The sequence below is a fragment of the Schistocerca gregaria genome, chromosome 4, assembly GCF_023897955.1.
Source record: "Schistocerca gregaria isolate iqSchGreg1 chromosome 4, iqSchGreg1.2, whole genome shotgun sequence".
NCBI lineage: Eukaryota > Metazoa > Arthropoda > Insecta > Orthoptera > Acrididae > Schistocerca > Schistocerca gregaria.
In genome coordinates, this window is record NC_064923.1 from 276,481,402 (window position 1) to 276,506,728 (window position 25,327).

A 25,327-nucleotide genomic window follows, 5' to 3' on the forward strand; every position below is an offset into this window, starting at 1 on the left:
GGAATTCCGCTGTTAAATGCAGAGGACAGAGCGGGTAGCTGGAAAGAGTAGCCTGAAGGCCTTCATGAAGGAGAAAATTTGTCTGATGTGATATCTTTAAGAGACAGGAGTCGATAGGGAAGACTTGGGGATCCCATATTAGAATCAGAATTCAAGAGAGCTTTGGAAGGCTCATGCATCAAAGTTAGTGGCAAGAATTATATACAGAAGAATGGGAAAAAAACCTGAGGATGTGTTAGATGACGATCAGCTTGGCTTTAGGAAAGGTAAAACCACCAGAGAGGCCATTCTGACATTGCGATTGATAATGGAACCAAGACTAAAGAAAAAGCAAGACTGATTAATCCGATTTGTCGATCTGGAAAAAACATTCGACAATGTTAAATGGTGCAAAATGTTCGAAATTCTGAGAAAAATAGGGATTAGCTATAGGAAGAGACAGATAACATACATATTCAATATGTACAAGAGCCAAGAGGAAATAATAAGAATGGACGACGAAGAACGAAATGCTCGGATTAAAAAGGGTGTAAGATAGGGATGTAGTCTTTGAAAGGATGTCAGTGATACAATTCGCTGATGCCGTTGCTATCCTGAGTAAAAGTGAAGAAGAATTACATGATCTGCTGAATGGAATGAACAGTCTAATGAGTACAGAGTATAGGCTGAGATTAAACCGAAGCAAGACGAAAGGAATGAGAAGTAGCAGAAATGAGAACAGCGAGAAGCTTAACATCAGCATTGATGGTCATGAAGTAGAAGAAGTTAGGGAATTCTGCTACCTAGGCAGTAAAATAACCAAAGACGTACGGAACAAGGAGGACATAAAAAACAGATTAGCACTGTAAAAAGGCATTCCTGGCCAAGAGGAGTCTACTAGTATCAAATCTAGGCCTTAATTGGAGGAAGGAATTTCTGAAAATGTACGTCTGCAACACAGTATTGTATGTATAGTGAAACATGGACTGTGGGAAAACTGGAACAGAAGAGAATCGAAGCATCTGAGACGAGGTGCTACAGAAGAATACTGAAAGCTAAGGAATGAGGAGGTTCTGTGCATAATTTGAGAGGAAAGGGATATATGGAAAACACTGATAAGGAGAAGGGACAGGATGATAGGACATCTGTTAAGACATGAGAAAATGACTTCCATGGTACTAGACGGAGCCGTAGCGAGCAAAACCTGTAGAGGAAGACAGAGATTGAAATACATCCAGCAAATAATTGAGGAAGTAGGTTACAAGTGCTACTCTGAGATGAAGATGTTGGCACAGGAGAGGAATTCGTGGCGGGTAGCATCAAACCAGCCACAAGACTGAAGACTAAAAAAAATAGTGTAAGTTAATATCAACAGCGGCAGAAAATGGTATAACGGGATTAGGATTCATTATGAATACGAAGGTATGATTTATTGCGAACCCTTCAGTGATACGGTTGTTCTCATCAGAATCGACAGCAAACCAACACCGACAACAACAACAACAACAACAACAACAGTTCAGGGGATAATCTGAAGTCGCAAGTCAAAGACGAAGACGAAGAAAACGTATATGAGGATGCTGAAATGATAATTCAGAACGTAAAGGGAGATGAAAATCTAATGGTCACGAGGGACTGGAATGCGGCTGTAGAGAAAGGTGTAGAAGAAAAGGCTACGGGAGAATACGCTTTTGGCACTGGTAATGAGTGAGGAGAAAAATTGAGTTCCGCAATAAATTTCAGCTAATAATAGCGAATACTCTGTTCAAGAACCACAGAAGGTAGAGGTATACATGGAATAGGCAGGAGGTACGGGAAGATTTCAGTTATATTACATCGTACTCAGGCAGAAATTCCGAAATCAGATAATATATTGTAATATGTACCTGGGAGCGCACAAAGATTCAAATCACAATTTAGTAGTGCTAAGGAGTAGGCTGAAGTTTAAGAGACTAGCCAAGAAGAATCAACGCGCAAAGAAGTGGGATACGAAAGTACTAAGGAATGAAGATACTGCGATAAGGAATTACACAATATGCTGTTCAGTTGAAGGGGAATGGACATCTCTAAAAATGGCAGTCACAGAAGCTGCAAAGAAAATAGTATATACAAAGTAGGCAACGCGCAAAGAAGTGGGATACGAAAGTACTAAGGAATGAAGATACTGCGATAAGGAATTACACAATATGCTGTTCAGTTGAAGGGGAATGGACATCTCTAAAAATGGCAGTCACAGAAGCTGCAAAGAAAATAGTATATACAAAGTAGGTAACTGCCAAGAAATTATGGATAACAGAAGAAATACTTCGGTTGATCGATGAAAGAAGGAAACACTCAGGGAAAGACCGGAATTCAGAAGTACAAGTCTATTAGAAATGAAATAAATAGGAAGTGCAGGGAAGGTAAGGTGAAATGGCTGCTTGAAAAATGCGAAGAAGTCGAAAAAGAAATGATAGTCGTAACGACTGACGCAGAGTTTAGAAAAGTGAAAACAACCTTCGATGAAACTAAAAGCCAGGGTTGTAATATTTTGATTGTAATGGAAATTCAACTGTTGAATGTAGAGGAAAGGGCAGGTACTTGGAAAGAGTACATTAAAAGCCGCTATCAGGGAGAGGACAAGTCTAATGACGTGATAGAAGAAGAAACAGGAGTCGATATAGAAGAGATAGGGGATCCAATATTAGAATCAGAATTTAAAAGAGGTTTGGGAGACTTAATATCAAATAAGACATAAGGGACAGATAACATTCAATCACAATTTCTAAAATCATTGGTGGAAGCGGCAACAAAACGACTGCTTACGTAGGTGTGTAGAACGTATGAGTCTAGTGACACATCATCTGACTTTCGGAAAAAGATAATTCACACAATTTAGAGGATTGCAGGAGCCAGTAAGTGAAAGAATTATCGCACAATCAGCTTAACAGCTCGCGTGCCCAAACTGCTCACAAGAATACTACACAATAAAATGGAAAAGAAAATTCAGGATGTGGAAGATGATCACTTTTGTTTTAGGAAAGATAAAAGCTCCGAAAGGCAGTTCTGAAGTTGCGGTTGCATCAAGTCACGTTCGTAGGATTTGTCGAACTGGAAAAAGTGTTCGACAATCGAAAATGATGCAAGTTGTTCGAAATTCTGAGAAAAAATAGATAAGCTATAGGGAAAGACGGGTGATATGCAATATATACGAGAACCATGAGGGAACAATAAGAGTGGCACACCAACAAAGAAGTGCTCAGATTAAAAAGGGTGTAAGACAGGAATGTTGTATTTCACCCCTGCTACTGAATCTGTACATCGAAGAAGCAATGACGGAAAGAAAAGAAAGGTTCAAGAGTGATTTCAAATTCAGAGTGAAAGAACATCAATGATAAGACTCGCTGATGATATTGCTATCGTCAGTGAAAGTGATGAAGAATTACAGGATGTGCTGAATGTCATGGAGAGCCTAATGAGTACAGAATATTGAATGAGAGTAAATCGAAGAAATATAAAGGTAATGATAAGTAGCAGAAATGACAACAGCGAGAAACAACGTCAGAATTTGGGATCACCATGTAGACGAAGTTAAGAAATTCCGTGCAGCAAAAAAACCCATGATAGACGGAGCAAAGAGGACATAAAAAGCAGAGTAGCACTGACAGAAAGGCATTCCTGGTCAAGAGAAGTCTACTAGTATCAAATACAGGCCTTAATTTGAGGACGATATTTCTGAGAATGTACATTTGGAGCCCAGTATTGTATGGCAGTGAAACATTGCTGGTGGGGAAACCGGAAAAAGAGAATATCGAAGAGTGTGAGATGAGGTACTACAGAAGAATGTTGAAAATTAGGTGGGTTGATATGGTGAGAAATGGGGTAGTTCTCCACAGAATCGATGAAGAAGGGGCACGATGGCAAGACATCTATCAAGACATCAGGGAATAACTTCCACGGTACTAGAAGGAGGTGTAGAAGGTGACAACTGTAGTCGACGACAGAGATCGGAATACATCCAGCAAATAATTGAGGATGTATATTTGGAAGTGCTACTCCGATATGAAGAGGTTGACACAGCAGAGGAATTCGTGATGGGCCACATAAATCCTGTCAGAAGATTGGAAAAAAAAATCTACGTTCAAGGTACCACTTTGCTTTTTTTTGTATGGGGTGTTTCAGCTGTCTCTACGGATTCGTTTTGTGCACCCTGCGCTATGTCGAGGTCCGGTGTGCTGGCCAGCCTGTGGATGTTTTTAATTCGGTTTTCCATCTACATCGTCGAATGCGGGCTGGTTCCCATCTTCCCGCGCAAATATCGTTTCCACATACGCGTACACTGTAATTACTCTACCACGCAATCATTTGGGGTTACACTCGTCTGGTATGAGACGTTCCCGGGCAGTCCACTGGGAGGCGAACCCCACCTTAACCCTGGGTTCGGTGTGGAGCGGCGGTGGGGCGAGTGTTGTGCTGTGGCCTGTTGTTAGGTTGTGATACATTGAGGGCTACGGCGGGACGAAGCCTCTTCATCGTTTCTAAGTCCCAGGTTTAATACATACATACGTCTGTATCAGGAAACTATCAAGACAAGCGACAGCCCAATAATCAAAGTAAGTTCCCTCTCAGAGCTATGGCTGACTGTTAGCAAACGGATTCACACTGTAAAACATACAACTGAGAATTGTCCACGAGTTACACAGTATTTTTGGACCAAGATATACCATACTTCCTCCAAACTTACGCAAATGTCTCCAATCTTTCTTTGCGTAATTAGCAGTGTAATCATGCAGGTTTTTGATGACTCTGTGAATTTATCCCTTTTATAATACTTAATCTATCGTGAATGATTCAGAAATGTTGACTTATAAAGTGTTTTCACCATTGGAAACTAGGAAATTAATGGACATATCAAAATGGCTAGTGTAGACGTAACAAGTTTACGGTATATAAACCCTGAACCATTAAGTACTATAAACGGAATAAACTAATAGACACATACAAAATCTGTATGCTTACACCGCTAATTACACAAAGAACGACTGGAGACCCCTCCGTAACAAAGCAGAAGTAAGGTTGTATCTTGGTCCAAAAATACTGTATAACTCTTTGCCAATCTTCACTTGTATTTGTTACAGCACATGTCGTTTGCTAACAGTCGTCCAAAACTCTGAGACGCTGTCACCTGTCTGGATAGCGTTCGTCATACAGAAGTAGTGTGGGATGTATAAAACGAATCGATTGGAGTAGCTTTAATTACGGTGTACTAGTAAAAGAGTCTCCTTTGTTAGATTCAGAAGTTTACCATTCCACGAGATTCTCTTCACTTTGAAACTGAGTAAGGTGCTAAAATTGCATGAGATGCAGAAATTTGTAATTCACTAATGAAATTAGTGTAGTTCTCAGAGCGATTGATATCACCTTTTGAACCATGAAGCACGGAAGACTGAAGAATGTAGGCCCTATAAAATAATTAATTACGTCGAAGAGCGCTTGAAAATCACAATGTTCACTTTACAGCTTTCAGCAACAGATTCCCAACTTCAAATAATTCCGTAACAGCTTTGTCACGGAATATAATAATTCCGCATTTTGAACATCATGAAATCTTGTGAAATATATCAATTAATTAGACATCATACTGTGACATATTTCTTATCTATCGTTCATTTTTCGGGGATGTGGTTGGACTCACCTCCTTGCGGGAAGAACTGAGAGAAAATATTCTTGAAGGACTCCTCATCGACCATGCCAGTGGGACACTCCTGAAACAAACAGAAATGCTCAATTCAGTGAAGTTTCATACTAAAAAAAGAAACCGAATGGTGTTCGCTTTAAGCTTTGGTAATCTTGATATATAAATAAACTATACTACTCGCTCTGTTGGTTACATTTAATTTATCTGAAAAGATAGAAATTTTTGAATAAGAATGAATTGTTGTCACAGTGGTGACAAAGTACTCGACATACGCCAGCTTATTACTATTTTTGTAACACTTGATAAAATTTCCAACTGTTTCACCGATTTATACCTTGTCACATCTACCATTGTGCAGTTGCTACACTCTCTAAATTTAATAATTATGATTTCAGTCACCTGATCTATCATGCTTCTATAGATTTCCAAGTCTGTTGGAGACTCCAGAACTGTATGGAGGAGCTATTGTCACCAATGGTCATAACATCCACGGTATTCAGTTTTGTATAAATATTTTGCCTAACGAACAAAAATGCATCGTGCATTGAAATCTACACAGATCTGAAAAACGATCGTGTTAACTGCCCTAATGAACCCTGTGAATTCCTTCAGAGTACCTACTTCGACCTTTTAAAGACTTACTACAATAGTGTAGATTGTGGAGATATCCAGTGGAGATATCCTGTCACAAGCATCCCTCCTCAGTCTGAGCTGCTTCAGACGACGTTCCCACAGCCCATCTACTGTATATCAACACGAGCCAGCGGCTCCCAATATGTAGTAAGATGAAGGACTGCCTGACTCACTGGCCATTCAGTGGGACTGCCCCCACACTGATACAACCGTGAACACCTTAGACACCTGCAGCTCATTTTACCTTTCTTTCACATATATTTTATTTCTCATCTTTTGTGGTTTCAGCCATATTACATTACTGCTACTACTTGTGATACCAGTTTGTTTTAACATAAGATTAAGTCACGCTCTTTTGTTACGTTACCGATACATGAGGTTTACTTATATCGATTTGCTAAAATTACTATCTGCAACAGGCAAAAGTATGAACCTTGCCTCTCACTGCATTTTCTGACGTTTACTTACTCTTAGCAAATATTTGTTTGATGTATTTGTTACAAGCTAAAATTTTGCTGTGCTGCCACTATATATATGTGAGAGAGAGAGAGAGAGAGAGAGAGAGAGAGAGAGAGAGAGAGAGAGAGAGAGAGAGAGAGAGAGAGAAAACCTGGAAAATTACTCAGAGAATTCCCTCATATACTTTGATGGTATCCTTAACTGAGCAAATAAAATAGTGATATGTGGAAATAAGTACCCTTGTAATTAATACATAAGCAAATACCGATACCGACAACATATGAAAAATAGCCTCTGCTCTACAGAACAGCATAAATTCTCTATGGACGAGATGTGCCATCTCTATTGAAAATACGTAAAATATCTATGGTAGTTTGTTTACTGTGCGTTTCCGTTTAGCAAGTGTAGTGTACACTGAATTGTGTAAGAGAAGTTAAATATGTGTAATTTTCTGCATAAGAAGACTACAAGCAAAACAAGTAAAAATTTTTAAAATTTGCCATTAACAATACAGGATACTCCAGGAGGAATGGTCAATATTCAGGGATCTGGGAAGAAAGATCATTCGAAGCAAAAAAATATAGTAACCATGAGCTCTAAAATGCATACCTTAAGAGCTATGGAAAGTACTTCATCTTCCATACCGTGAAACAAATCTCTTCTACTGGAAGGTCTTGGCTTTTCATATTTTGGGAGGAGGCATTCGATACCATGAAACAAATCTCTTCTACTGTAAGCTCTTTGCTCTTCATATTTTGAGAGGAGGCATTCTCTAGTAAATATCGCTCTTAAGGTGTGCACTTCAGAGCGCATGTTTACTGAATTTTTTTCCTGTTTTTGTCCATACTATTATCTCTCAAAATACGGAAAGGAAAGAGTTTGTAGTAGAAGAGATTCTTCATAGTGTCGAAGATGTGTCAGTTTTCATAGCTCTCATGGTGTGGTTTTTAGAGTCGATGTTTACTAGTCTTTTTTGCTTTGGATGCTCGTTTCTGACAAATCGTTAAGCATTTACATTCCTTCTGTGACACCGTGTATCAGCTTATTATAATTCAGATTACACATGAAAAATACGCTCTGTACTACACAGCAGTAGTCATACTCTGTGAACGCTGTGTAGAAAAGCCGCAAATAAAAGCTTTTCCGCGTTTGCCACTAGCGATATACAAAGATTCGGTACTGATTAAAATTTGTTCTTGTCTATATCACATTAAAGACAAATAGTAGTACCAGTGCCCTAACAGAAAAGCAGCTAAAGAAATATCTGAAAATGAAGTGTCGGGTGAAGACAAATTATCATCAGATTTCGCCAAGATTCTGTAACACACAGTTTAGCATGTGATGTTCCAACCTATTCCCACGTCAAAGACCGGGATATTTCAAACAGCTGGGGACACAAAATTATGATTATATACTCAATAGAAAATTTTGTAGCAGTTAGTTTTTTTGGGAAGCAGTCGGTGGCTAACTCATTAATATTAATCTGTGAATTTATACAACCATCTGTTGAGAGAATATGAGAGTCACTAACGTGTCCATTAGGCAAGCAGTATGTGGCTACCTAATTTCAGACTGGTAGCCTTAACTGTCAATGAAATAGTAATTTTAATCAACATTGTTTCCGGACATTACAATGGCTGTTTGGTCTAAAACGGTCCTCCAGTCTGTTGCTGCAGATGGATACATTACTGAGAGATATTTCAGTGGACGGAACAACAGTACAAGGTACGCACGTTAAGAGGCAGTGCGCCGTCTTCGTCGGCTCATTGACTTCGCCAAGAAGAACACATTGGGCGGCGCTTGAGCAGGCTGGCAACGAATCATAGCGCTAGAGCCCGCGCAAAATAACTTGGCTTCTAGCTGTGCAGGTGACACAGTAGGGTATGGGACAATGATAGTGGAGGGGGTCCGCTGTGACGGGCCGCCACGTGCAATCCGACAGCTGAAGCCTATGCACAAACGTGTAGCTCGTATCAAATATCACCTGTGGTTATAGAGTCTTCAGACAATATTGCTTTTAACAGGTTGTATCAGTACAACAAATAATTTGGTAAATATAGACATTCAAAGTCAATAGTTTTTCAGTGGAGTACTGAAAAGGAAAGAGTCACATAAACAAAGGATAAATCGGAGCAAAACAAGATCGACCACACACTTTGAGAAGTATATCTCATAAAACAAAAAATCTACAAAAATGTAGTGTAGAGGAAAACGTCACTTTCTATGACGGCGAAAATTTAAGCTTGATAACCTATCTCGCATGATTTATGATGATATAAAATATTTTTCTCTTTCTTTTTATATGAATGTCGTTTATACGTGGCTTTTCTCAAAATTAATTTTTAATTTAGTTATTACTTTAATTTTGATTTTTTCCTTTGATTTGAATTAAATCGCTTTTTGTAAGACAGTTTGTTCCATGAAACTTAGCCATTAGCAAAATCAAATTAATCACGTTAGTAATTGTAAGACACACTGATCTCGTAACACGTTACATATAAGTTGAAAAATGAAATAAACGTTTTTGGGTTCTTTCCTCGTAAAAGTTTCTGCTCAAATATGAGATCTTTGACTATTTTTTGCATTTGGCCACACACGCACCAGAGAATAATTTCTTACCATTTTCTTTCATAATGCATTACAGTCTGAGTCGTGGCTCTGGATATCGGCTGTTGAACTGAAAATAAAATTCATAAAGCTATGTCTTCCGTTGCAGTGGCTGGCGGCTGTGGAAAAAATGTGTTTTATAACTGAAGTGGGCGAATAATTCGCTTCCGCTAATTTCATAAATTAAAATTGCCACGTAATGGCGGCTGTGGCTGCAACGGCGGCTGCAACTGTTGCGCTGAAAATAACAAATGTATTATCTGATTACAAGTACAATAATGCTTACATTCAACACAACTCGCTAAGATGTCCGACATAAAAGATGACAAAAGATGGTTCGTTTTCCATCTACGTGGTCCATTATTGTCAGAGTGCATCTTCGTTATTCTTTGCACTCGAAAATGACGCACAGAACTTTGTATAATAATAATAATCATGAGAGAAAATTACATATCGCCTGAGCGGTTAATGTTCACGTATAATCCAATATTAATTTTATTCGTTTTCTTTTCAAATACCACTTTCAAGTTTTTGTAATATTTCTACTGGGGACGGTACACCTGCTCATCAATATTACTAAAAATAAAATTTATATCTTCTCCTTCTCCGCCTTTTCTCAGTAGCGAAGCCTCGGGAAGCTCTTGTAGCCATGTTTTCCCTCCTCCTTTATTCCCTTTATTGAGAGAATTCACTAGTTCTGTAACCCTGCCCAGTACAGTTTCTAACGAGAATGTCACTTCCTCATTTTCTCTTCTGTCAAAAGTTTAATAGCATTACACACAACTACACGTTCCTGATTATGACGGACTTTCTCTGCAACTACAATATGATGTTGTAAAGCGAGAACAACAAGAACGTTCCAAGTGCCCACATCGGCAGGCGACAGTAGCGATGAGAAAAGCCAACCGGTTAAAGCCGATACTGGTATTTTAATTATGAATACCGGTATTTGTTTGGTCTCGCTTATGAAAGATGCTTCTTATTTTTTGCTAATACCAGGTAAGAAAACGGGAGCGTCAACTAGCCATAGCTGCTGTGCTAAATTTTTTTTGTTTTTAAATAAAACTTTCCTAAAGAAGATGTACTTTTTTCCTGTAAAATCTGCATTGATTAGAAATACTACTTTATTATAGAAAATGGGAAAAGCGATCAATGCTGCTTTAATAACAATAGTGACAGAAACGAGCAACGAACACAAGGCATACGAATTTGTATAGCATTACTCAGACGACAGTGTACCTGCTACCATAGGGTGTGGCCAATTAGGTTGTACGTGTGCACATGCAGTGTGCAAGACTTCCCCCATCTGTTCTGTATGGTAGTTTCTCGCTGTCATCGTCGGCCATCAAATGTAGTTCAGAAGTATTTTACGAAGTGCAGTATCAGCGAAGTACAATGCTCCATTTGCTTTAAAAGAATAAAAACGAGAGAAGGCATAACGAATCTGTGACATGATATAGGGAGGAAACTTAAAAATGAACAGTTCATTCATAGTTACAATAAAAATAGAAAGCAACTGATCTGCTGGCTGTATGTACATAACATGCCTCAGGTTATAGTCCTTTAGAACGACAAACTGACAAGAAAATTAGCTCTTCAGCCTCAGTTTGCACCCTTTTGCACTGACAACTGTAAGTCCAGACAATGGAGTGATTCCTGATTACAACATGATTTCTGAATAGAATTTCAAAAAACTATTATCAGCAGGAGAATACCACTTATCACTTTTCGAGAAAGCAACGATGGATGGACTAAGTTTTCTTTTATTTCCCTATTTAATTTAATATTTTGATTCCAGGTATATTGAAATGAGAGAGTCCAAATTTTTCAATCTATTATCGTATACTGATAATTTTTATTTTTGGACCGTTTATCTGCAACAGAATGAAACACAATTTTAGTGCCATATGCGTTACCCTTTTGTTCTCTGCAAGGCATCTACAGTGGCCTGGAATATGTACATATTTTTACTATGTTGTTTGCATTTTGGGCACTGTACCTGAAGGTTATAAACAGTTCTGGTCTTTGGTTTCTTCTCTGCAGTAGTTCTACTTACAGGTTGCGTGGTCATTTTATGTTTCTGTTCCATTTCTTGTGCTGTTCCTCTTCTTAGAATTGCCACTTGGGGTTTTTGTTTTCTACACTTTACAGCACTAGGAACTGAACACATGTTTTGATGCAAAGTTTTCGTTTGTGTTGCCGACTGTCGGATGTTATTGCCAAAGATCGAATATTATTGCCAAGTTTCGAGTGTGATTTTTGAGATATCTGCGATATGTTTGTGTATGCAAGTGAGTCTCTCTCGCTCTCTCTCTCTCTCTCTCTCTCTCTCTCTCTCTCTCTCTCTGTGTGTGTGTGTGTGTGTGTGTGTGTGTGTGTGTGTGAAATAGTATTCGTTTTGGCGACCTTTTTTTTCTTTTTTTTTGTATGCGTGTCCAAAAGGCGAAGGGGTGGGAGGAGAGAGAGAGAGAGAGAGAGAGAGAGAGAGAGAGAGAGAGAGAGAGAGAGAGATGTAATTTTTTTAGTTGCTGCTTGTGCAACAGGGATGATTTTTATCTTATCTTTCTTTTTTAATCCCTCTCGCACAAGCAGCCACAACAAAAGGAAAATACATGTATGAATGTTTTAGTTGGACCACTTTTTTCGCTTTGTGATACATGATGCTGTAATAGTCACAAACGTGTAAGTACGTGATATCACGTAACATTCCGCCAGTGCGGACGGTATTTGCTTTGTGATACATTACCCTTGTTATATTACCATTTACCAATTGCCGAAAAGGTCGATATATTGTTGATGTACGGCTATTGTGATCAAAATGCCCAACGGGCGTGTGCTGTGTATGCTGCCCGGTATCCTGGACGACATCATCTAAGTGTCGGACCGTTCGCCGGATAGTTACGTTATTTAAGGAAACAAGGAGTGTTCAGCCACGTGTGAAACGTCAACCACGACCTGCGACAAGTGATGATGCCCAAGTAGGTGTTTTAGCTGCTGTCGAGGCTAATCCGAACATCAATAGCAGACAAACTGTGCGAGAATCGGGAATCTCAAAAACAAGGCGTTGAGAATCCTACATCAACATCGAAACGCCCCTACCATATTTCTATGCACCAGGAATTGCATGGCGACGACTTTTAACGTCGTGTACAGTTCTGCCACTGGGCACAAGAGAAATTACGGGACGATGACAGAGTTACTGAAAGCGTTCTATTTAGCAATAGAGCGTCATTAACCAACAGCGATAACGTAAACCGGCATAATATGCATTATTGGACCACGGTAAATCCACGATGGCTGCGACAAGTGGAACATCAGCGACCGTAGCGGGTTAATATATGGTACGGCATTATGGGAGGAAGGATAATTGGCCCCCATTTTATCGATGGCAATCTAAATGGTGCAATGTATGCTGATTTCCTACGTAATGTTCTGCCGATGTTACTACAAGATGTTTCACTGCATGACAGAATGGCGATGTACATGTATCACATTGGAACAACCGAAATAAAATGTTCAAACGTACCTACTTTCTGTATTTTAATTTAAATAATGTATCTGTTACCAACTGTTCGTCTAAAATTGTGAGCCATGTCTTTGTGACAATTACAGAGCCATCTATCACAAAGCGAAAAAAGTGGTCCAACTAAAACATTCATATTTCATTGCGTACTACACGAATATGTAATAAAAATGGGGGTTCCTAATTTAAAAAAAAAAACGCAGTTGATATCCGTTTAACCTATGGAACCGCCATCTAGCGGGCCGACCATAGCGCCATCTGTTTTCCCCCTTCAAGCTAGGCAAGTTTCGTTCTTTGTACTTTTTTCGTTTGACGATTATTTCGTGAGATATTTGGTCAGGTCACGATCAATGGACCACCATGTATAGTGTATACCCTTATTTGAATTAAAGATTATCCGATGGTGATTGCAAATACATGAACTACTTGTAAACGTTGCGTTTGATGAGAACTACGTTTGGCTGGTATGACAATTTCACAAACAAACAGCACATCAAAGCGGGCCAGAGGGCACCATTAGTTTAACGCAAGTGCAAAAGATGACGCCGACACCAGTTAGGGCAGCGCTCACCAAAGGATGTTGCTTGTATACTGGACAGGATGAAGGGATGCCAGTCAGAAGTCGACACAATGTGGATTGCAGGCAATGCTGCAGACGTCCGCACAGCTGCAGACGATTCGTTGAAAACCAGCACGAGATGGTCGCCGCTCGCACGTTCCTAAAGTGTTTTTCTGTGGTGAGGGCCTTGTAAAGTACAGTAGAGGTCCTTCCCAGAAGACGGGTAACCATGAGCCTTGGGTGGAGAATGCAAAGAGGGCGCCAGTCTTCCTATAGGAGAGCAATATACCAGGGGACACTATGCACGCTCTGTGAAAGCTACAGGTATAATGGCTTTATGCTCCTCGTAAAGCACTGCAGGCGAGGTGTGAAGATTCTACCAGTGTGAGAATGAAACTTTCTCATCCCAAAAGTACATGTAGCTGACCTCTCATATATAGATAAAACGGACAAGTATATATCCAAGGTTGTGGAAAACGAAATGGTAACGCGCTCCTTTGAGGCACCGGCAGGACGGAGCCAAAACACATTCCTTTCCAAAGCTGTAGGCCTCTGGACACGAAATCGTTGGAGTTTCATCGGACACCCTAGTCTGATGCGGTAGTTTCGAAAAATTGTTGAAAAGTGGGAGGACGCTCCAGTAGAACTGGCACTTATCAATCGATGTCTACTCCAACTGGCGCATGATGAAAAGTTCGCTTTAGGTAGCTTTTCGGGATTCACAGGCATCGTCTGACGCAGAGGTCGCGGACAGCAGCAGTGGCAGACGACACAGTGATCCTGCTTTTTTTTTATTTTTTAAGGGTAAGATCGGCAATCGCTTTCGGCGTGCATAGGTCCCAATGTATTCAGTAAACGTTAGAGTGTTAATGAGTAGGAGGAAGACACCGTTCTGGCATGCGTAATTTTACGGACTCAAAATTTAGCAATCACTGTCGTCATATCGCTGGAACAGATCAATATGCTAATAATGTTGTAATGTACCTGTCGGTGCCTTGTCTCGAATCTCCGCTAACCTTCATTACTTGTAAATGTTTCGTGTTCTTGCGGTAATGTTACTGAACATGTTCAGGTTATACTTCTGTGCAACTACTGCACTCGTATGTGTAAAGGTTTAAAATAAACAATGTAACTTATGACAACTTGGACTTTCATTACGTACGTATCTCACCTCGTTACAAAATTAAATTCCATCCCCATTTTGAAGTCTGTAAGGGCATAATTTTTCTTTAATAAAAATACACTACTGGCCATTAAAACTGCTACACCAAGAAGAAATGCAGATGATAATCGGGCATTCATTTGACAAATATATTATACTAGGACTGACATATGATTACATTTACACGCAATTTGGGTGCATAGATCCTGAGACATCAGTTCCCAGAAGGACCAACTCTGGCCGTAATAACGGCATTGATACGCCTGGGCAGGTAAAGCTGCCCATACAGCTTCTACACGATACCACAGTTCATCAAGAGTAGTCACTGGCGTATTGTGACGAGCCAGTTGCTCGGCCACCATTGACCAAACGTTTTCAATTGGTGAGAGATCTGGAAAACGTGCTGGCCAGGACAGCAGTCGAACATATTCTGTATCCAGAAAGGTCCGTACAGGACCTGCAACATGCGGTCTTGCATTATCCTGCTGAAATGTAGGGTTTCGCAGGTATCGAAAAGCGGGTAGAGCCACAGGTCGTAACACATCTGAAATGTAACGCCCACTGTTCAAAGTGCCGTCAATGGGAACAGGAGGTGACCGAGACGTGTAACAAATGGCACCCCATAGCATCACGCCAGGTTATACGCCAGTATGGCGATGACGAATACACGCTTTCAATATGCGTTCACCGCGATGTCGCCAAACACGGATGCGACCATCATGATGCTGTAAACAGAACCTGAATTCATCCGAAAAATGACGTTTTGCCATTCGTGCACCCATGTTCGTTGTTGAGTACACCACCGCAGGCGCTCCTGTCTGTGATGCAGCGTCAAGGGTAACCTCAGCCATGGCCTCCGAACTGATAGTCCATGCTGCTGCAAACGTCGTCGAACTATTCGTGCAAATGGTTGTTGTCTTGCAAACGTCCCCATCTGTTGACTCAGGGATCGAGACGTGTCTGCACGTCCCGTTACAGCCATGCGGATAAGATGCCTGTCATCTCGACTGCTAGTGATACGAGGCCGTTGGGATCCAGCACGACGTTCCGTATTACCTTCGTGTACCCACCGATTCCATATTCTGCTAACACTCATTGGATCTCGACCAACGCGAGCAGCAATGATACGATAAGCCGCAATCACGATAGGCTACAATCGGACCTTCATCAAAGTCGGAAACGTGATGGTACGCATTTCTCCTCCTTGCACGAGGCATCACAACAACGTTTCACTACGTAACGCCGCTCAACTGCTGTTTGTGTATGAGAAATCGGTTGGAATCTTTCCTCATGTCAGCACGTTGTAGGTGTCGCCACTGGCGCCAACCTTGTGTGAATGCTCTGAAAAGCTAATCATTTGCATATCACGGAATCTTCTTCCTGTCAGTTAAATTTCGCGTCTGTAGCACGTCATCTTCGTGGTGTAGCAATTTTAATGGCAAGTACACACTTGCATAACAAATGATAGTTTATAATCTTCACTGGGCAGCTACATGTCATACGCGGTGACGTATTACACTTTTGGTGTGCCTGTCCCAGGATCACAGCAGTGATTGGAGACTTTGTGGTGTAGTCAGGAACAAAGATTGCACTTTCACATTTTCAGGAATGTTTTGAAAACAGTGTGCCCAACGTAGCAATGAGAGAAGTAAAATTTTTCACAATTAAAATTAGTTTTTGTTTATAGTCACGTTTCTAGGGCTGGCGCGAACTAAATAATGAATGTATGAGATTCTTCAGATTTCTCTGGTTTGTGCCGATTTGCTCCATATACTATCAATCTGTCATACTATCAATCTGTCAATCTGTGGTACAGCGTCGAAATGATTTTGTATAAGCTTAATTATATGTTTCTGTTAGTGAGGCGTTTTCAATAAATTCTCGAATGGGGCGCAGGAATCAGACGAAAGGAGCTAGGGAGTTATTTAAGTTAATGAAAGTTTCGAATATGAAGCGAGATCAAGCTGGAAAATTATCTGGCGTGAGGGAGGTGCAGATAATATTTCGCACGGTACGGACGATTCAGAGCCCATCCGTGCTTCAAACGGAACAGACGGAGCATGTCAAGTCAGAGTGTTATCAGATATGACAAGCAGAACGACAAAGAGGACGCCTCTGTCGCTTCAGAACACGAGGGTGCAGTTAAAATGATCAGAGATTACCTCATAGAAGGGACAGATGTGAACAGCAGGGCAGTTTCACCACTGCAGACACACTGTCAGTTGAATTCAGAAGCGTCAGTACCCAGTAGAAGAGATGAGCTAACTCACAACCTGTTTTATTGCAATTTTTGCAAAAAATGGAACAGATGAATGAGGCGAAAGAAGGTGACTAGGAAAGAGATAAAGGAAAAATGGGATATTTTGACCGAAAATTTGAAAGATGTAAAAAGATTAGAGACGGAAGCAAAGGATGAGGCTCCGGAAGCTAAGAACATAGCGCAATCGGCTAAACAGTTGGCTGAAGACGTAGAGAAGGAAGGAATAAATACGCAGTTACAACTTCCAGTCCTGGAAAAGAAACTGAAAATATAAGCAGAAGGCAAAAAGAACAAGAAACAACCATGGTAGAAATCGAGAAAAGATTGGATAATATTGATGCTGATAGTGTCACGAAATTAGAGAAACTACAGTATTGTTAGAGTCGCTCAAGGCGAAATTAATCTCGCACGAAATACAGAAGAGATGCGTGCATCCTGGAGATTCGATTATAGCTATAACCAGTGAAAATGAGGACAATCAATCATTGCTCCAGTTGAGTAAAGCACAGGAAACGAGATTAGTTCTCGTGAGGTGATTGCACGTCCTTCACTTTTGGAGACGGATGAAAATTCACGAAATATTTGTACTCCACGCGATGAAGACGCTTGCAGCGGACGTGAAAGAGTTTGTCGCAAAGGAACGTATAAGTAGTGAGTCAAGAGCACACGGGGGTCTGTAGCAGTATACAGAGAAACAAAAAAAGCTGACAGGACGCATGCTCCGCTGGAAGAACCATTTCATTTTAAGTGAATCCTTTCCAAACGGATATTCCAAACATATTTGGACAAACCTATTCATCCCAAGGTGTGGGTACAGCAATTCATTTTATCATTACCACTAAAGCAACTAGACTACTTGGGTGCACATTTAGAAAGGGATCCGGTAGTTTGAATGGATAAGATTGCACAAACGCATAGTTCGTATCAGGACTTTAAAGATGCTTTCCTTGTGATATGTGGGTGAAAAGGAACTCAAGAACGCATCAAGCAAAAAACTGCGATGCACAGAGATTTACAATCACCAAAACAGAGGAGTCCGTTGACGTTCTTTGACAGTCTTTTACGCAAAACCCAGTACTTGGACACGCCATAAAGCGCGAGTGAAATCATATGATTTTACTATATGAAATTACCTATCAGTTATCAGCGAGTATTGGCCGGCAGACGTGACAGAGACGTAGAAGCATTCAGAAACATATTACTGGAATTAGAGTTTGATTTCAATGAGCATCAGGCAAATGAATGAAGGACGTAAGCGGGTAAGAAAAAGAACAATCCTAATAGTTTTCTTGAATCGCCGCCATGGGAGAGTAACAAAAGAAACTACAGGAACAGACCACCTGACATGGATGGGACGTTCCAGATGTGTCCACCAAACAAGGTTGTCGCAAACTATTTCGAACCGAACAATCACGCACAATTTATAGCAACTTGGCCACAACTTAGTGAAATGGTACAGGAAGCGGAAACACGGAGATTAGGCCACCAGATGCTCGCGACAAGTATCACACAGCAGATCACAATCAACAATGACAAATGTAAGAAGCGGGATCTGTCATATAACACCCGTATAACAACTAGGAACAGACCAGGGTGAAGTTGTAGATTCTGTAAATATGTCAGAGGGGGAGCAGCAAAGGAGAGATGGAAATGATGGGACAGTTGCATAATATGAGGGCGACGGCAGCGATGAAGAGGAACGAGTTGTAAATAATGACGGGAATCAGAGAATAAGAATCTATAAGTCAAGCCACGCTGTAGAGAAAGAGGAAAATGAGGAAGAAGAGGACGACCGAGTCGATTCCAGCTGATGAACAAGACGTAGATGAAGATTCATATTTAGGAATGTTGAAACAAAAAAATGGTTCAAATGGCTCTGAGCACTATGGGAATTAACTTATGAGGTCATCAGTCCCCTGGTACTTAGAACTACTTAAACCTAACTAACCTCAGAACATCACACACATCCATGCAGGATTCGAACCTCCGACCGTAGCTGTCGCTCGGTTCCAAACTGTAGCGCCTAGAACTGCTCGGCCACCTCGGCCGGCTTTGGAAAGAAAATTTATGGTGTGATGAGGAGAATTCGGAAACACAGGCTGACCAAACGTAGTGGAAAACGTAAGCCAGAGCAGAAGAGATTGGAAACAAGTAAGCTGCGATCAAAGTGGCGATCTCACAGAAATATCAACCAAGCATAGGGTGTAAAAGGAAGTGATTAACAGTATAAGCCTAATGAAGTACAAAGTCATGTCGGAGATTCTATTGAAAAAAAAGGAAGCATTATGCACATTGGAGCCACGCCCAGTGATAAACATAACAGTGAGGAAGGTAAAACTGAAGGGAATTTTATATAGTGGAAGTAAAATCTCTGTGATTTCCGATGTCGCCTTTGAAAGATGTTACAAGGTGTCTCGGAGGTAGGTGCTGTCTTTAAAAATGACACACATACAGGGGGCGATTGTAATCAAATACACGGAAATAAATAGACAGACTAGAATAGAATTTACATGTCAGGGACAAGAACTGGAGTGTAACTTGTGCAACTTCATTGTTGTGCGTAAGCTCGCCACAGAATTGATATTCGGTATAGATTTATTGAGGGACAATGACGCCACATTAGACATTGGACGTGCCGTAATTACGTTTCAAAGACAGAAAGAAATGCTAAAACGTTTTGGGGAACAAGCTATTAGGACACAGATCCCAGCAAGTTGTCTAAGATTGCTCGTGGAACCAGCAACGAAGATAGAATCGAACGAAAAATTTTATCGGAACCAGCTGCGGCCATTTCGACAAGAGGAGACACAGATGAGGAGTGACATAGATCAGAAGATTTAGCAAATAGTGGACAGAAAGCATAACGTGAAGGATCAACCTAAGCAAGAATCATATAGTATTTTACACAGTAATGGAGAGAGATTCTTGCCCGAGTGATGTGCAAAAGAACTTTCCAGTACAAATTCTAAGTCAGTGACCAAAGAAAAGTTTGCAAAGAACTGAACAAGATGCTAAATGAAGGGATAATCAAACACTCAACAATGCCTTACCACAGATATTTGCATACTGCAGTGAAGAAAGGTCAATCAATCCCCCTTGTACTGGACTCACGGTAGATAAACACTGTTATTGTGCCCGAGATAGACAACCTGGAGACCTTATTACAGAGGTTTCATGGAATACCAATATTTGCAACGATCGATTTACGAGAAAGTTTCTAGCAGATGCAGCTCCACCCATGCTGTTGCAAAAATGCGGCATTTCTTGTTTTCGATAGATGTTACCAATTCAAAAGTTTACCGTTTGGATCAAATATATCGTCAGCTGATTTTATCCGTTTTGTGGATAGCATACTGGATGGTACTTTGAAGCAATGTATCACCGTCTACGTGGGTGATATATTGACAGCAGAAAACTCATGGGAAGAGCTCAATGAGGACACTCCTTACCGCTCTGAAAAGTCATGACGTTACTGTCAATCTAGATAAATCATCTTTTGGATTGCTGCGTGTAAAGTTTTTTGAACACAAGCAACTGCTAAACACCCTTTCACAGACGCCAGGAAAAGACTGAGAAACTTTCTTGGTGACATTGATTTTTATTAAAAAAAATCGTCAAGATATTAACATTAGCGACCCCACACCTGTGTGCGTTGACAGAAAAGAATACACCGTGAGTATGGGACAAGACGGTAGAGGAAAAATTCCAAGTCTTATAGTCAACAATAATTAATGCTCATCCAGATCTGACGCTAGATTTCTGTATAATCACAGACTCGGCAAGAACGGGGCTTGATGTGGAGGTCTTTCAAGCATATGAAGAGGATGGCAGAATCGTTAGTAAAACAATAGCGTTTGGCAGTAGGATGCTATCTACGACTGAGCGGAACTATTCCGTGACGGAACTAGAAGTATTGGCTGATTGTGAGGACTGCTAGAAGCGTAAACGCTCGACATAAGGCATGAAGTTACCTATGTTTTCGATTATTCCGGAGAAATCAAAGCAGCTCGTGGCCAGTGACCTTCTAGGGCCACTGCCCAGGTCAAAACAATGTGTTTTTTATGTTTTCGTTATTATAGAACTAACATCAAAATACATAACATTCACGCCTTTGAGCGAAGCAACAGCAGTGACGCTTTAGAGAGCATTCGAGAGAGATTTCTTGGCACAGTTTCATTTCGAAAAGGTTATCTCGGATAATGGTCTACAGTTTCGATCGAAACGATCGATGAGACGTTAAAAAGGCATAAGATTACACCTATTTTAATCTCATCTTACAGACCTGTATCCAACCCTTCAGAACGTATTATGCTTGATTTAGGAAGTCTGTGTAGGATTTATTGTTCGAAACAGCACACGAGCTGGCACGTTTAAGAATACTTTCAGAATGTCGTGAATGAATTGCCGCTCGGCAGCACCAAGTTTCCACCTATCACGGTACTGAAGAAACGACAAAAAAAAAGTTCAAATGTGTGTGAAATCTTATGGGACTTAACTGCTAAGGTCATCAGTAGCTAAGCTTACACACTACTTAACGTAAATTATCCCAAGGACCAACACACCCATGCCCGAGGGGGGACTCGAACCTCCGCGGGGATCAGCCGCACAGTCCATGACTGCAGCGCCTCAGACCGCTCGGCTAATCCTACGCGGCAAAACCGACAACCGAGAGACCGGATGAGAGAAGGAGCGGACTACCCGCCGAGAGAAAAGGAACGACACGAAAACATTGTCGAACAAGCGATAACCCATCTCATAGTGGCAGCCATGAAGAGGTAGGAAAGAGCAGGCAAGAAAGCGAGGATCAGACAGTTACAATTAGGACGGAAGCTATTGGTAAGTTCTCACCGTTTCTCTAACAAACAAAAAGCGGTGTGTCAGAATTTCTTTTCGGTCTATGAAGGACCGATGTGAATCCGCAGATTTGCGAGCGACAACGCGCTGAAATGGAATCGATGAAAACAGGAAACTCAATTGGTGTTCACCATATCAGCAACGTCAATCCCCTCACGGAATAAGAGGGAGTTTGTGTTTAGAACAAACAAGTACAACATTTAAATACAAGCTGGAGGTAAATGGCCTCGCATAATGGAGCAAAAGTCGATGTCACGTTTTCTTTTGTAAATATATTGAACTCATGTGGAAAAATCTGGTTGCATAAATTATCATTGAGTCAAAGGACAAATTAGTAATTCAGAAGAGTCCTGATAGTTAACTTAGACTTTTGTGATGTTTTTTTCTGTCATGAATGCTATTTATGCAATGATAAAAATAGTCATGGCCGCTAAAAATGGTAGAGTTCTGAAAGGTGTCAAGGCGTTGTAAAAGAAGTGATCCGTTACTGTATGAGGTCAGTAACAGATTTTTAACTGAGGAAGAAAAATGGGGTTTACACGAAGAATATAGAGGTCAGAGAAGTAAGTAGATGGCGATAGAAAAGGGAAAGCCTGCGTTATTTGTTTCTAATAATTGGATATAGCGTGGGGGAGGTTTCTGCTACTCAGAGTATCGAGAGCGACCATGCGGTTGATGTTTCATAGGGCTGTTCTTAGAATAGAGGGAAGTAGTGTCGCTATTTGTGGTAATTAAGGTTCACGCCGAGGTTGCATTTGGACACAGGTTAGTAGAGTGGAACAAGGGGGAGGAGGATGGCGAGGAACGGTTGCACCAAATTATAAGTAGGGAAGGAAAGAAGAGATATGTAGGCAGTGCCAAGGTGCGTTTGTGCTGGATATTAAAGGAATGAGGAAAGAAAGAATTTGGGAACTTTTTTATACTTGTTTAGGAGGACCTGACTGCTGGAAAAGTGGAATATCAAGGACAGCTAGAAGCAGAGGCTGTACGACAAAGGTCGACAGACGTTGGATGTCCGTCAGCCATTAAATTGTGCTATAAACGTACGTATACCAATTTAAACAAATGATACTTATGTTTTAATGATTTATTTTCTTAGACAGATGAATATGACACTGACGAAAGAGCGAAAAGGAGGAATAAGATGGGAAGAAAATACCCGTATCAGATGGTAGGAGAGGAACGTGTCACGGAAAATAAAAGTTGACAAAGGAAACATAGAGATGTACAGAGAAACTCTCTCTATATTTTAAATTTATATTTACAATTATTCTGTCTAACGTTTATTCCGCGCCATATTTGAATAATTCAGAAAGGAGGATTTATTTATTTGTTTGTGTTTCTCTTTTCCTTGTTGTGAGTCTGTTTAAGGCAAAGTCGGCATCCAGTTAGAGAAAACCACCACATGAGGGGTAATAAGGGGAAGGTGCCATGCAGAAACAGAATATTAAAGAGGTTTTTTTTCAGCCGTGTTTAAAATCTTGATATTAGAGAGGTGTTGGTTAATTGCAAGGACTTCCAAAAGGGTAAATACTCGACGCTCGGATAAATGGATGTAGATAGAAAAGCATGATTGGGAGGAAGTCATTTGATCCAGTTTCTTGTCTAAAAGTGAGAGCACTTGTATTAGGTTAAAATTACAAACGGGCATGAAAGCATGTAAGATTCTGCCAGCATGATGGTGATGAAGGGTTGAAACATGTTAAATTGTTGAAAACGTTTGCGTAGTAAACTCGATAAAGGCCTAAACGTCCACCTTGTAATCTATTCCTATTGTTGCAAGTAGTATATAAATATAGAACTTCTTGCATCTCTTGGAATGATTGTAGGCCACTGAGCCAAGGTATTCAGTTTTTATGAAAGAAAAAGAAAATATTCAAGGGAATAGAGCCGTTGAATATGTAAGGTAATTTCGTAAATAATTTCCTGAGGAATGCTTTTGGTTGAGATTTAATCAGGCTAATTTATGATTTACTATGTCTGTACAAAGTGTTTGTAAGAATCTAATTTTTACTTGGAAGTAACGTGCATATGGCCCAGCAGATGATACAGGACTGGCGAGTGGGTCTCCCTTATGTTTGCTAGAACGGGAGGAAACCACAGTACGATGGACAGCGGCTACGAAAGCGAAAATAGAGACTGACTGACCCACTTTCTGTGGGACGAGACCCCTGAGGCGGAAAGTGGGCACCACAAAGTATCAGGGACACCACCCTGTCTGACATGGAACGGCGTGTCACCCTTACAGATCGGTTTCCTTGCGGCCAGACTACAGCGAAGGCTAAGACTCACCCACCCAGGCAGACGCTGACGGTGGGGTTGGAGGTACGACATTCTCGGAGTTCGGACGTTGACGAAAACGACTCTGCAGACGGCAGCAGAAGTCAAGCAACGACACCAGACGGCATCACATGAAATGGAGCTAACTAATCCATAATCAGAACTCAGTGTCATCCCAGTAATTTGTGCCATATCGTGAACTACGGTATCAAACAGCATATCCGGTTAACGCATTCCAATACCACATGCATAGCTATTTTCCTGCACCATATCCTTATCAATACCTCGTATAACTACGCTCTTCACTGGTTTATGCAAGATGCAACAACCTATAAATCTTCTTGACGAATAGGCTAAAAGCAACGTCAGACAGCAGAAGAACCCCAGAGTGGAGTTCTGCAGTCCAGTCGACAACGAAGACGTATGTACATGCTAATGCAACGTCACACTGAGAACAAGGCTCCTCACTAATGAGCACTGAGTACACCCACGGCAGCTACCACGAACGGAAGAGATGCGACGGGAAATGACAACAACTGTGACCGGAGAACGACCAAACGGTGATGGTTTTCTCCTCGCCAAGAAGCAAGGACAGTGTCACGCCTTTTCGCTGGGGAACCTGACTTGCGCCGCCCCCCCCTCCCCCCCTCCAGACGAGCTGGAATGAAAATCATTGATCCCGTAATAAGCGCGTTAGCTCTGTGTCTCCAAAAGCATGAAAAAGGTATTGTCCTGTGTATTATGTGCCACCTCTAATTCAGTGTAGGAAAAAGAGTTCGTGAATTAAATTTATTTATTTATTTTGACGAACGTTCTTTCTTTTACGGCAAGACTGTTCTGGAATTCTTTGTAAAGTTTGTCTTTTATGCCTGTGTCATTATTTGTTTCAATACTATGTAATTAAATTTTTCCTCATTGTTATGCTGTATCATTGGCCTGTAAATGTATCATTTTGTAATTGTTTATATTTTTGAATTGTTGTAAAACTGGGAATCTCAAATCATAACTGTTTAGATCTCTTTGCAAATTACCAGTGTATTTATGAATTCGCTTGTGATGTTCACTTTTATTAAAAATGTTTTGATGTTGTGACTTATAATTCACAGTTATCGTGTAATCGATTACTTTTCTGATTTGCTCATATTTCACAAAAGTGTCTGAATGGAAGTGACACGTGTGTGTGTGTGTGTGTGTGTGTGTGTGTGTGTGTGTGTGTGTGTGTGTGTGTGTGTGTGTGTGTGTGTATAGATAATGTCAAAGCTTGGCTACTTTGTAAACTAACATAAAGAGGATACCACCATGTTGATATGGAAGAGTAAGCAGATGATACTGTA

The 25,327-nt window shown here is 40.7% G+C and overlaps 1 protein-coding gene across 1 annotated transcript in view; it reads right to left on the bottom strand.

Annotated features, from left to right (window-relative positions):
* LOC126267195 (Kv channel-interacting protein 4-like) overlaps nt 1-25,327 on the bottom strand; it is an 816,550-nt gene that overhangs the window by 407,176 nt on the left and 384,047 nt on the right. The window contains exon 3 of the mRNA XM_049972164.1: nt 5,654-5,723. Within this exon, the coding sequence (XP_049828121.1) occupies nt 5,654-5,723 (70 nt within the window). The remainder of the gene's footprint in view (nt 1-5,653; nt 5,724-25,327) is intronic.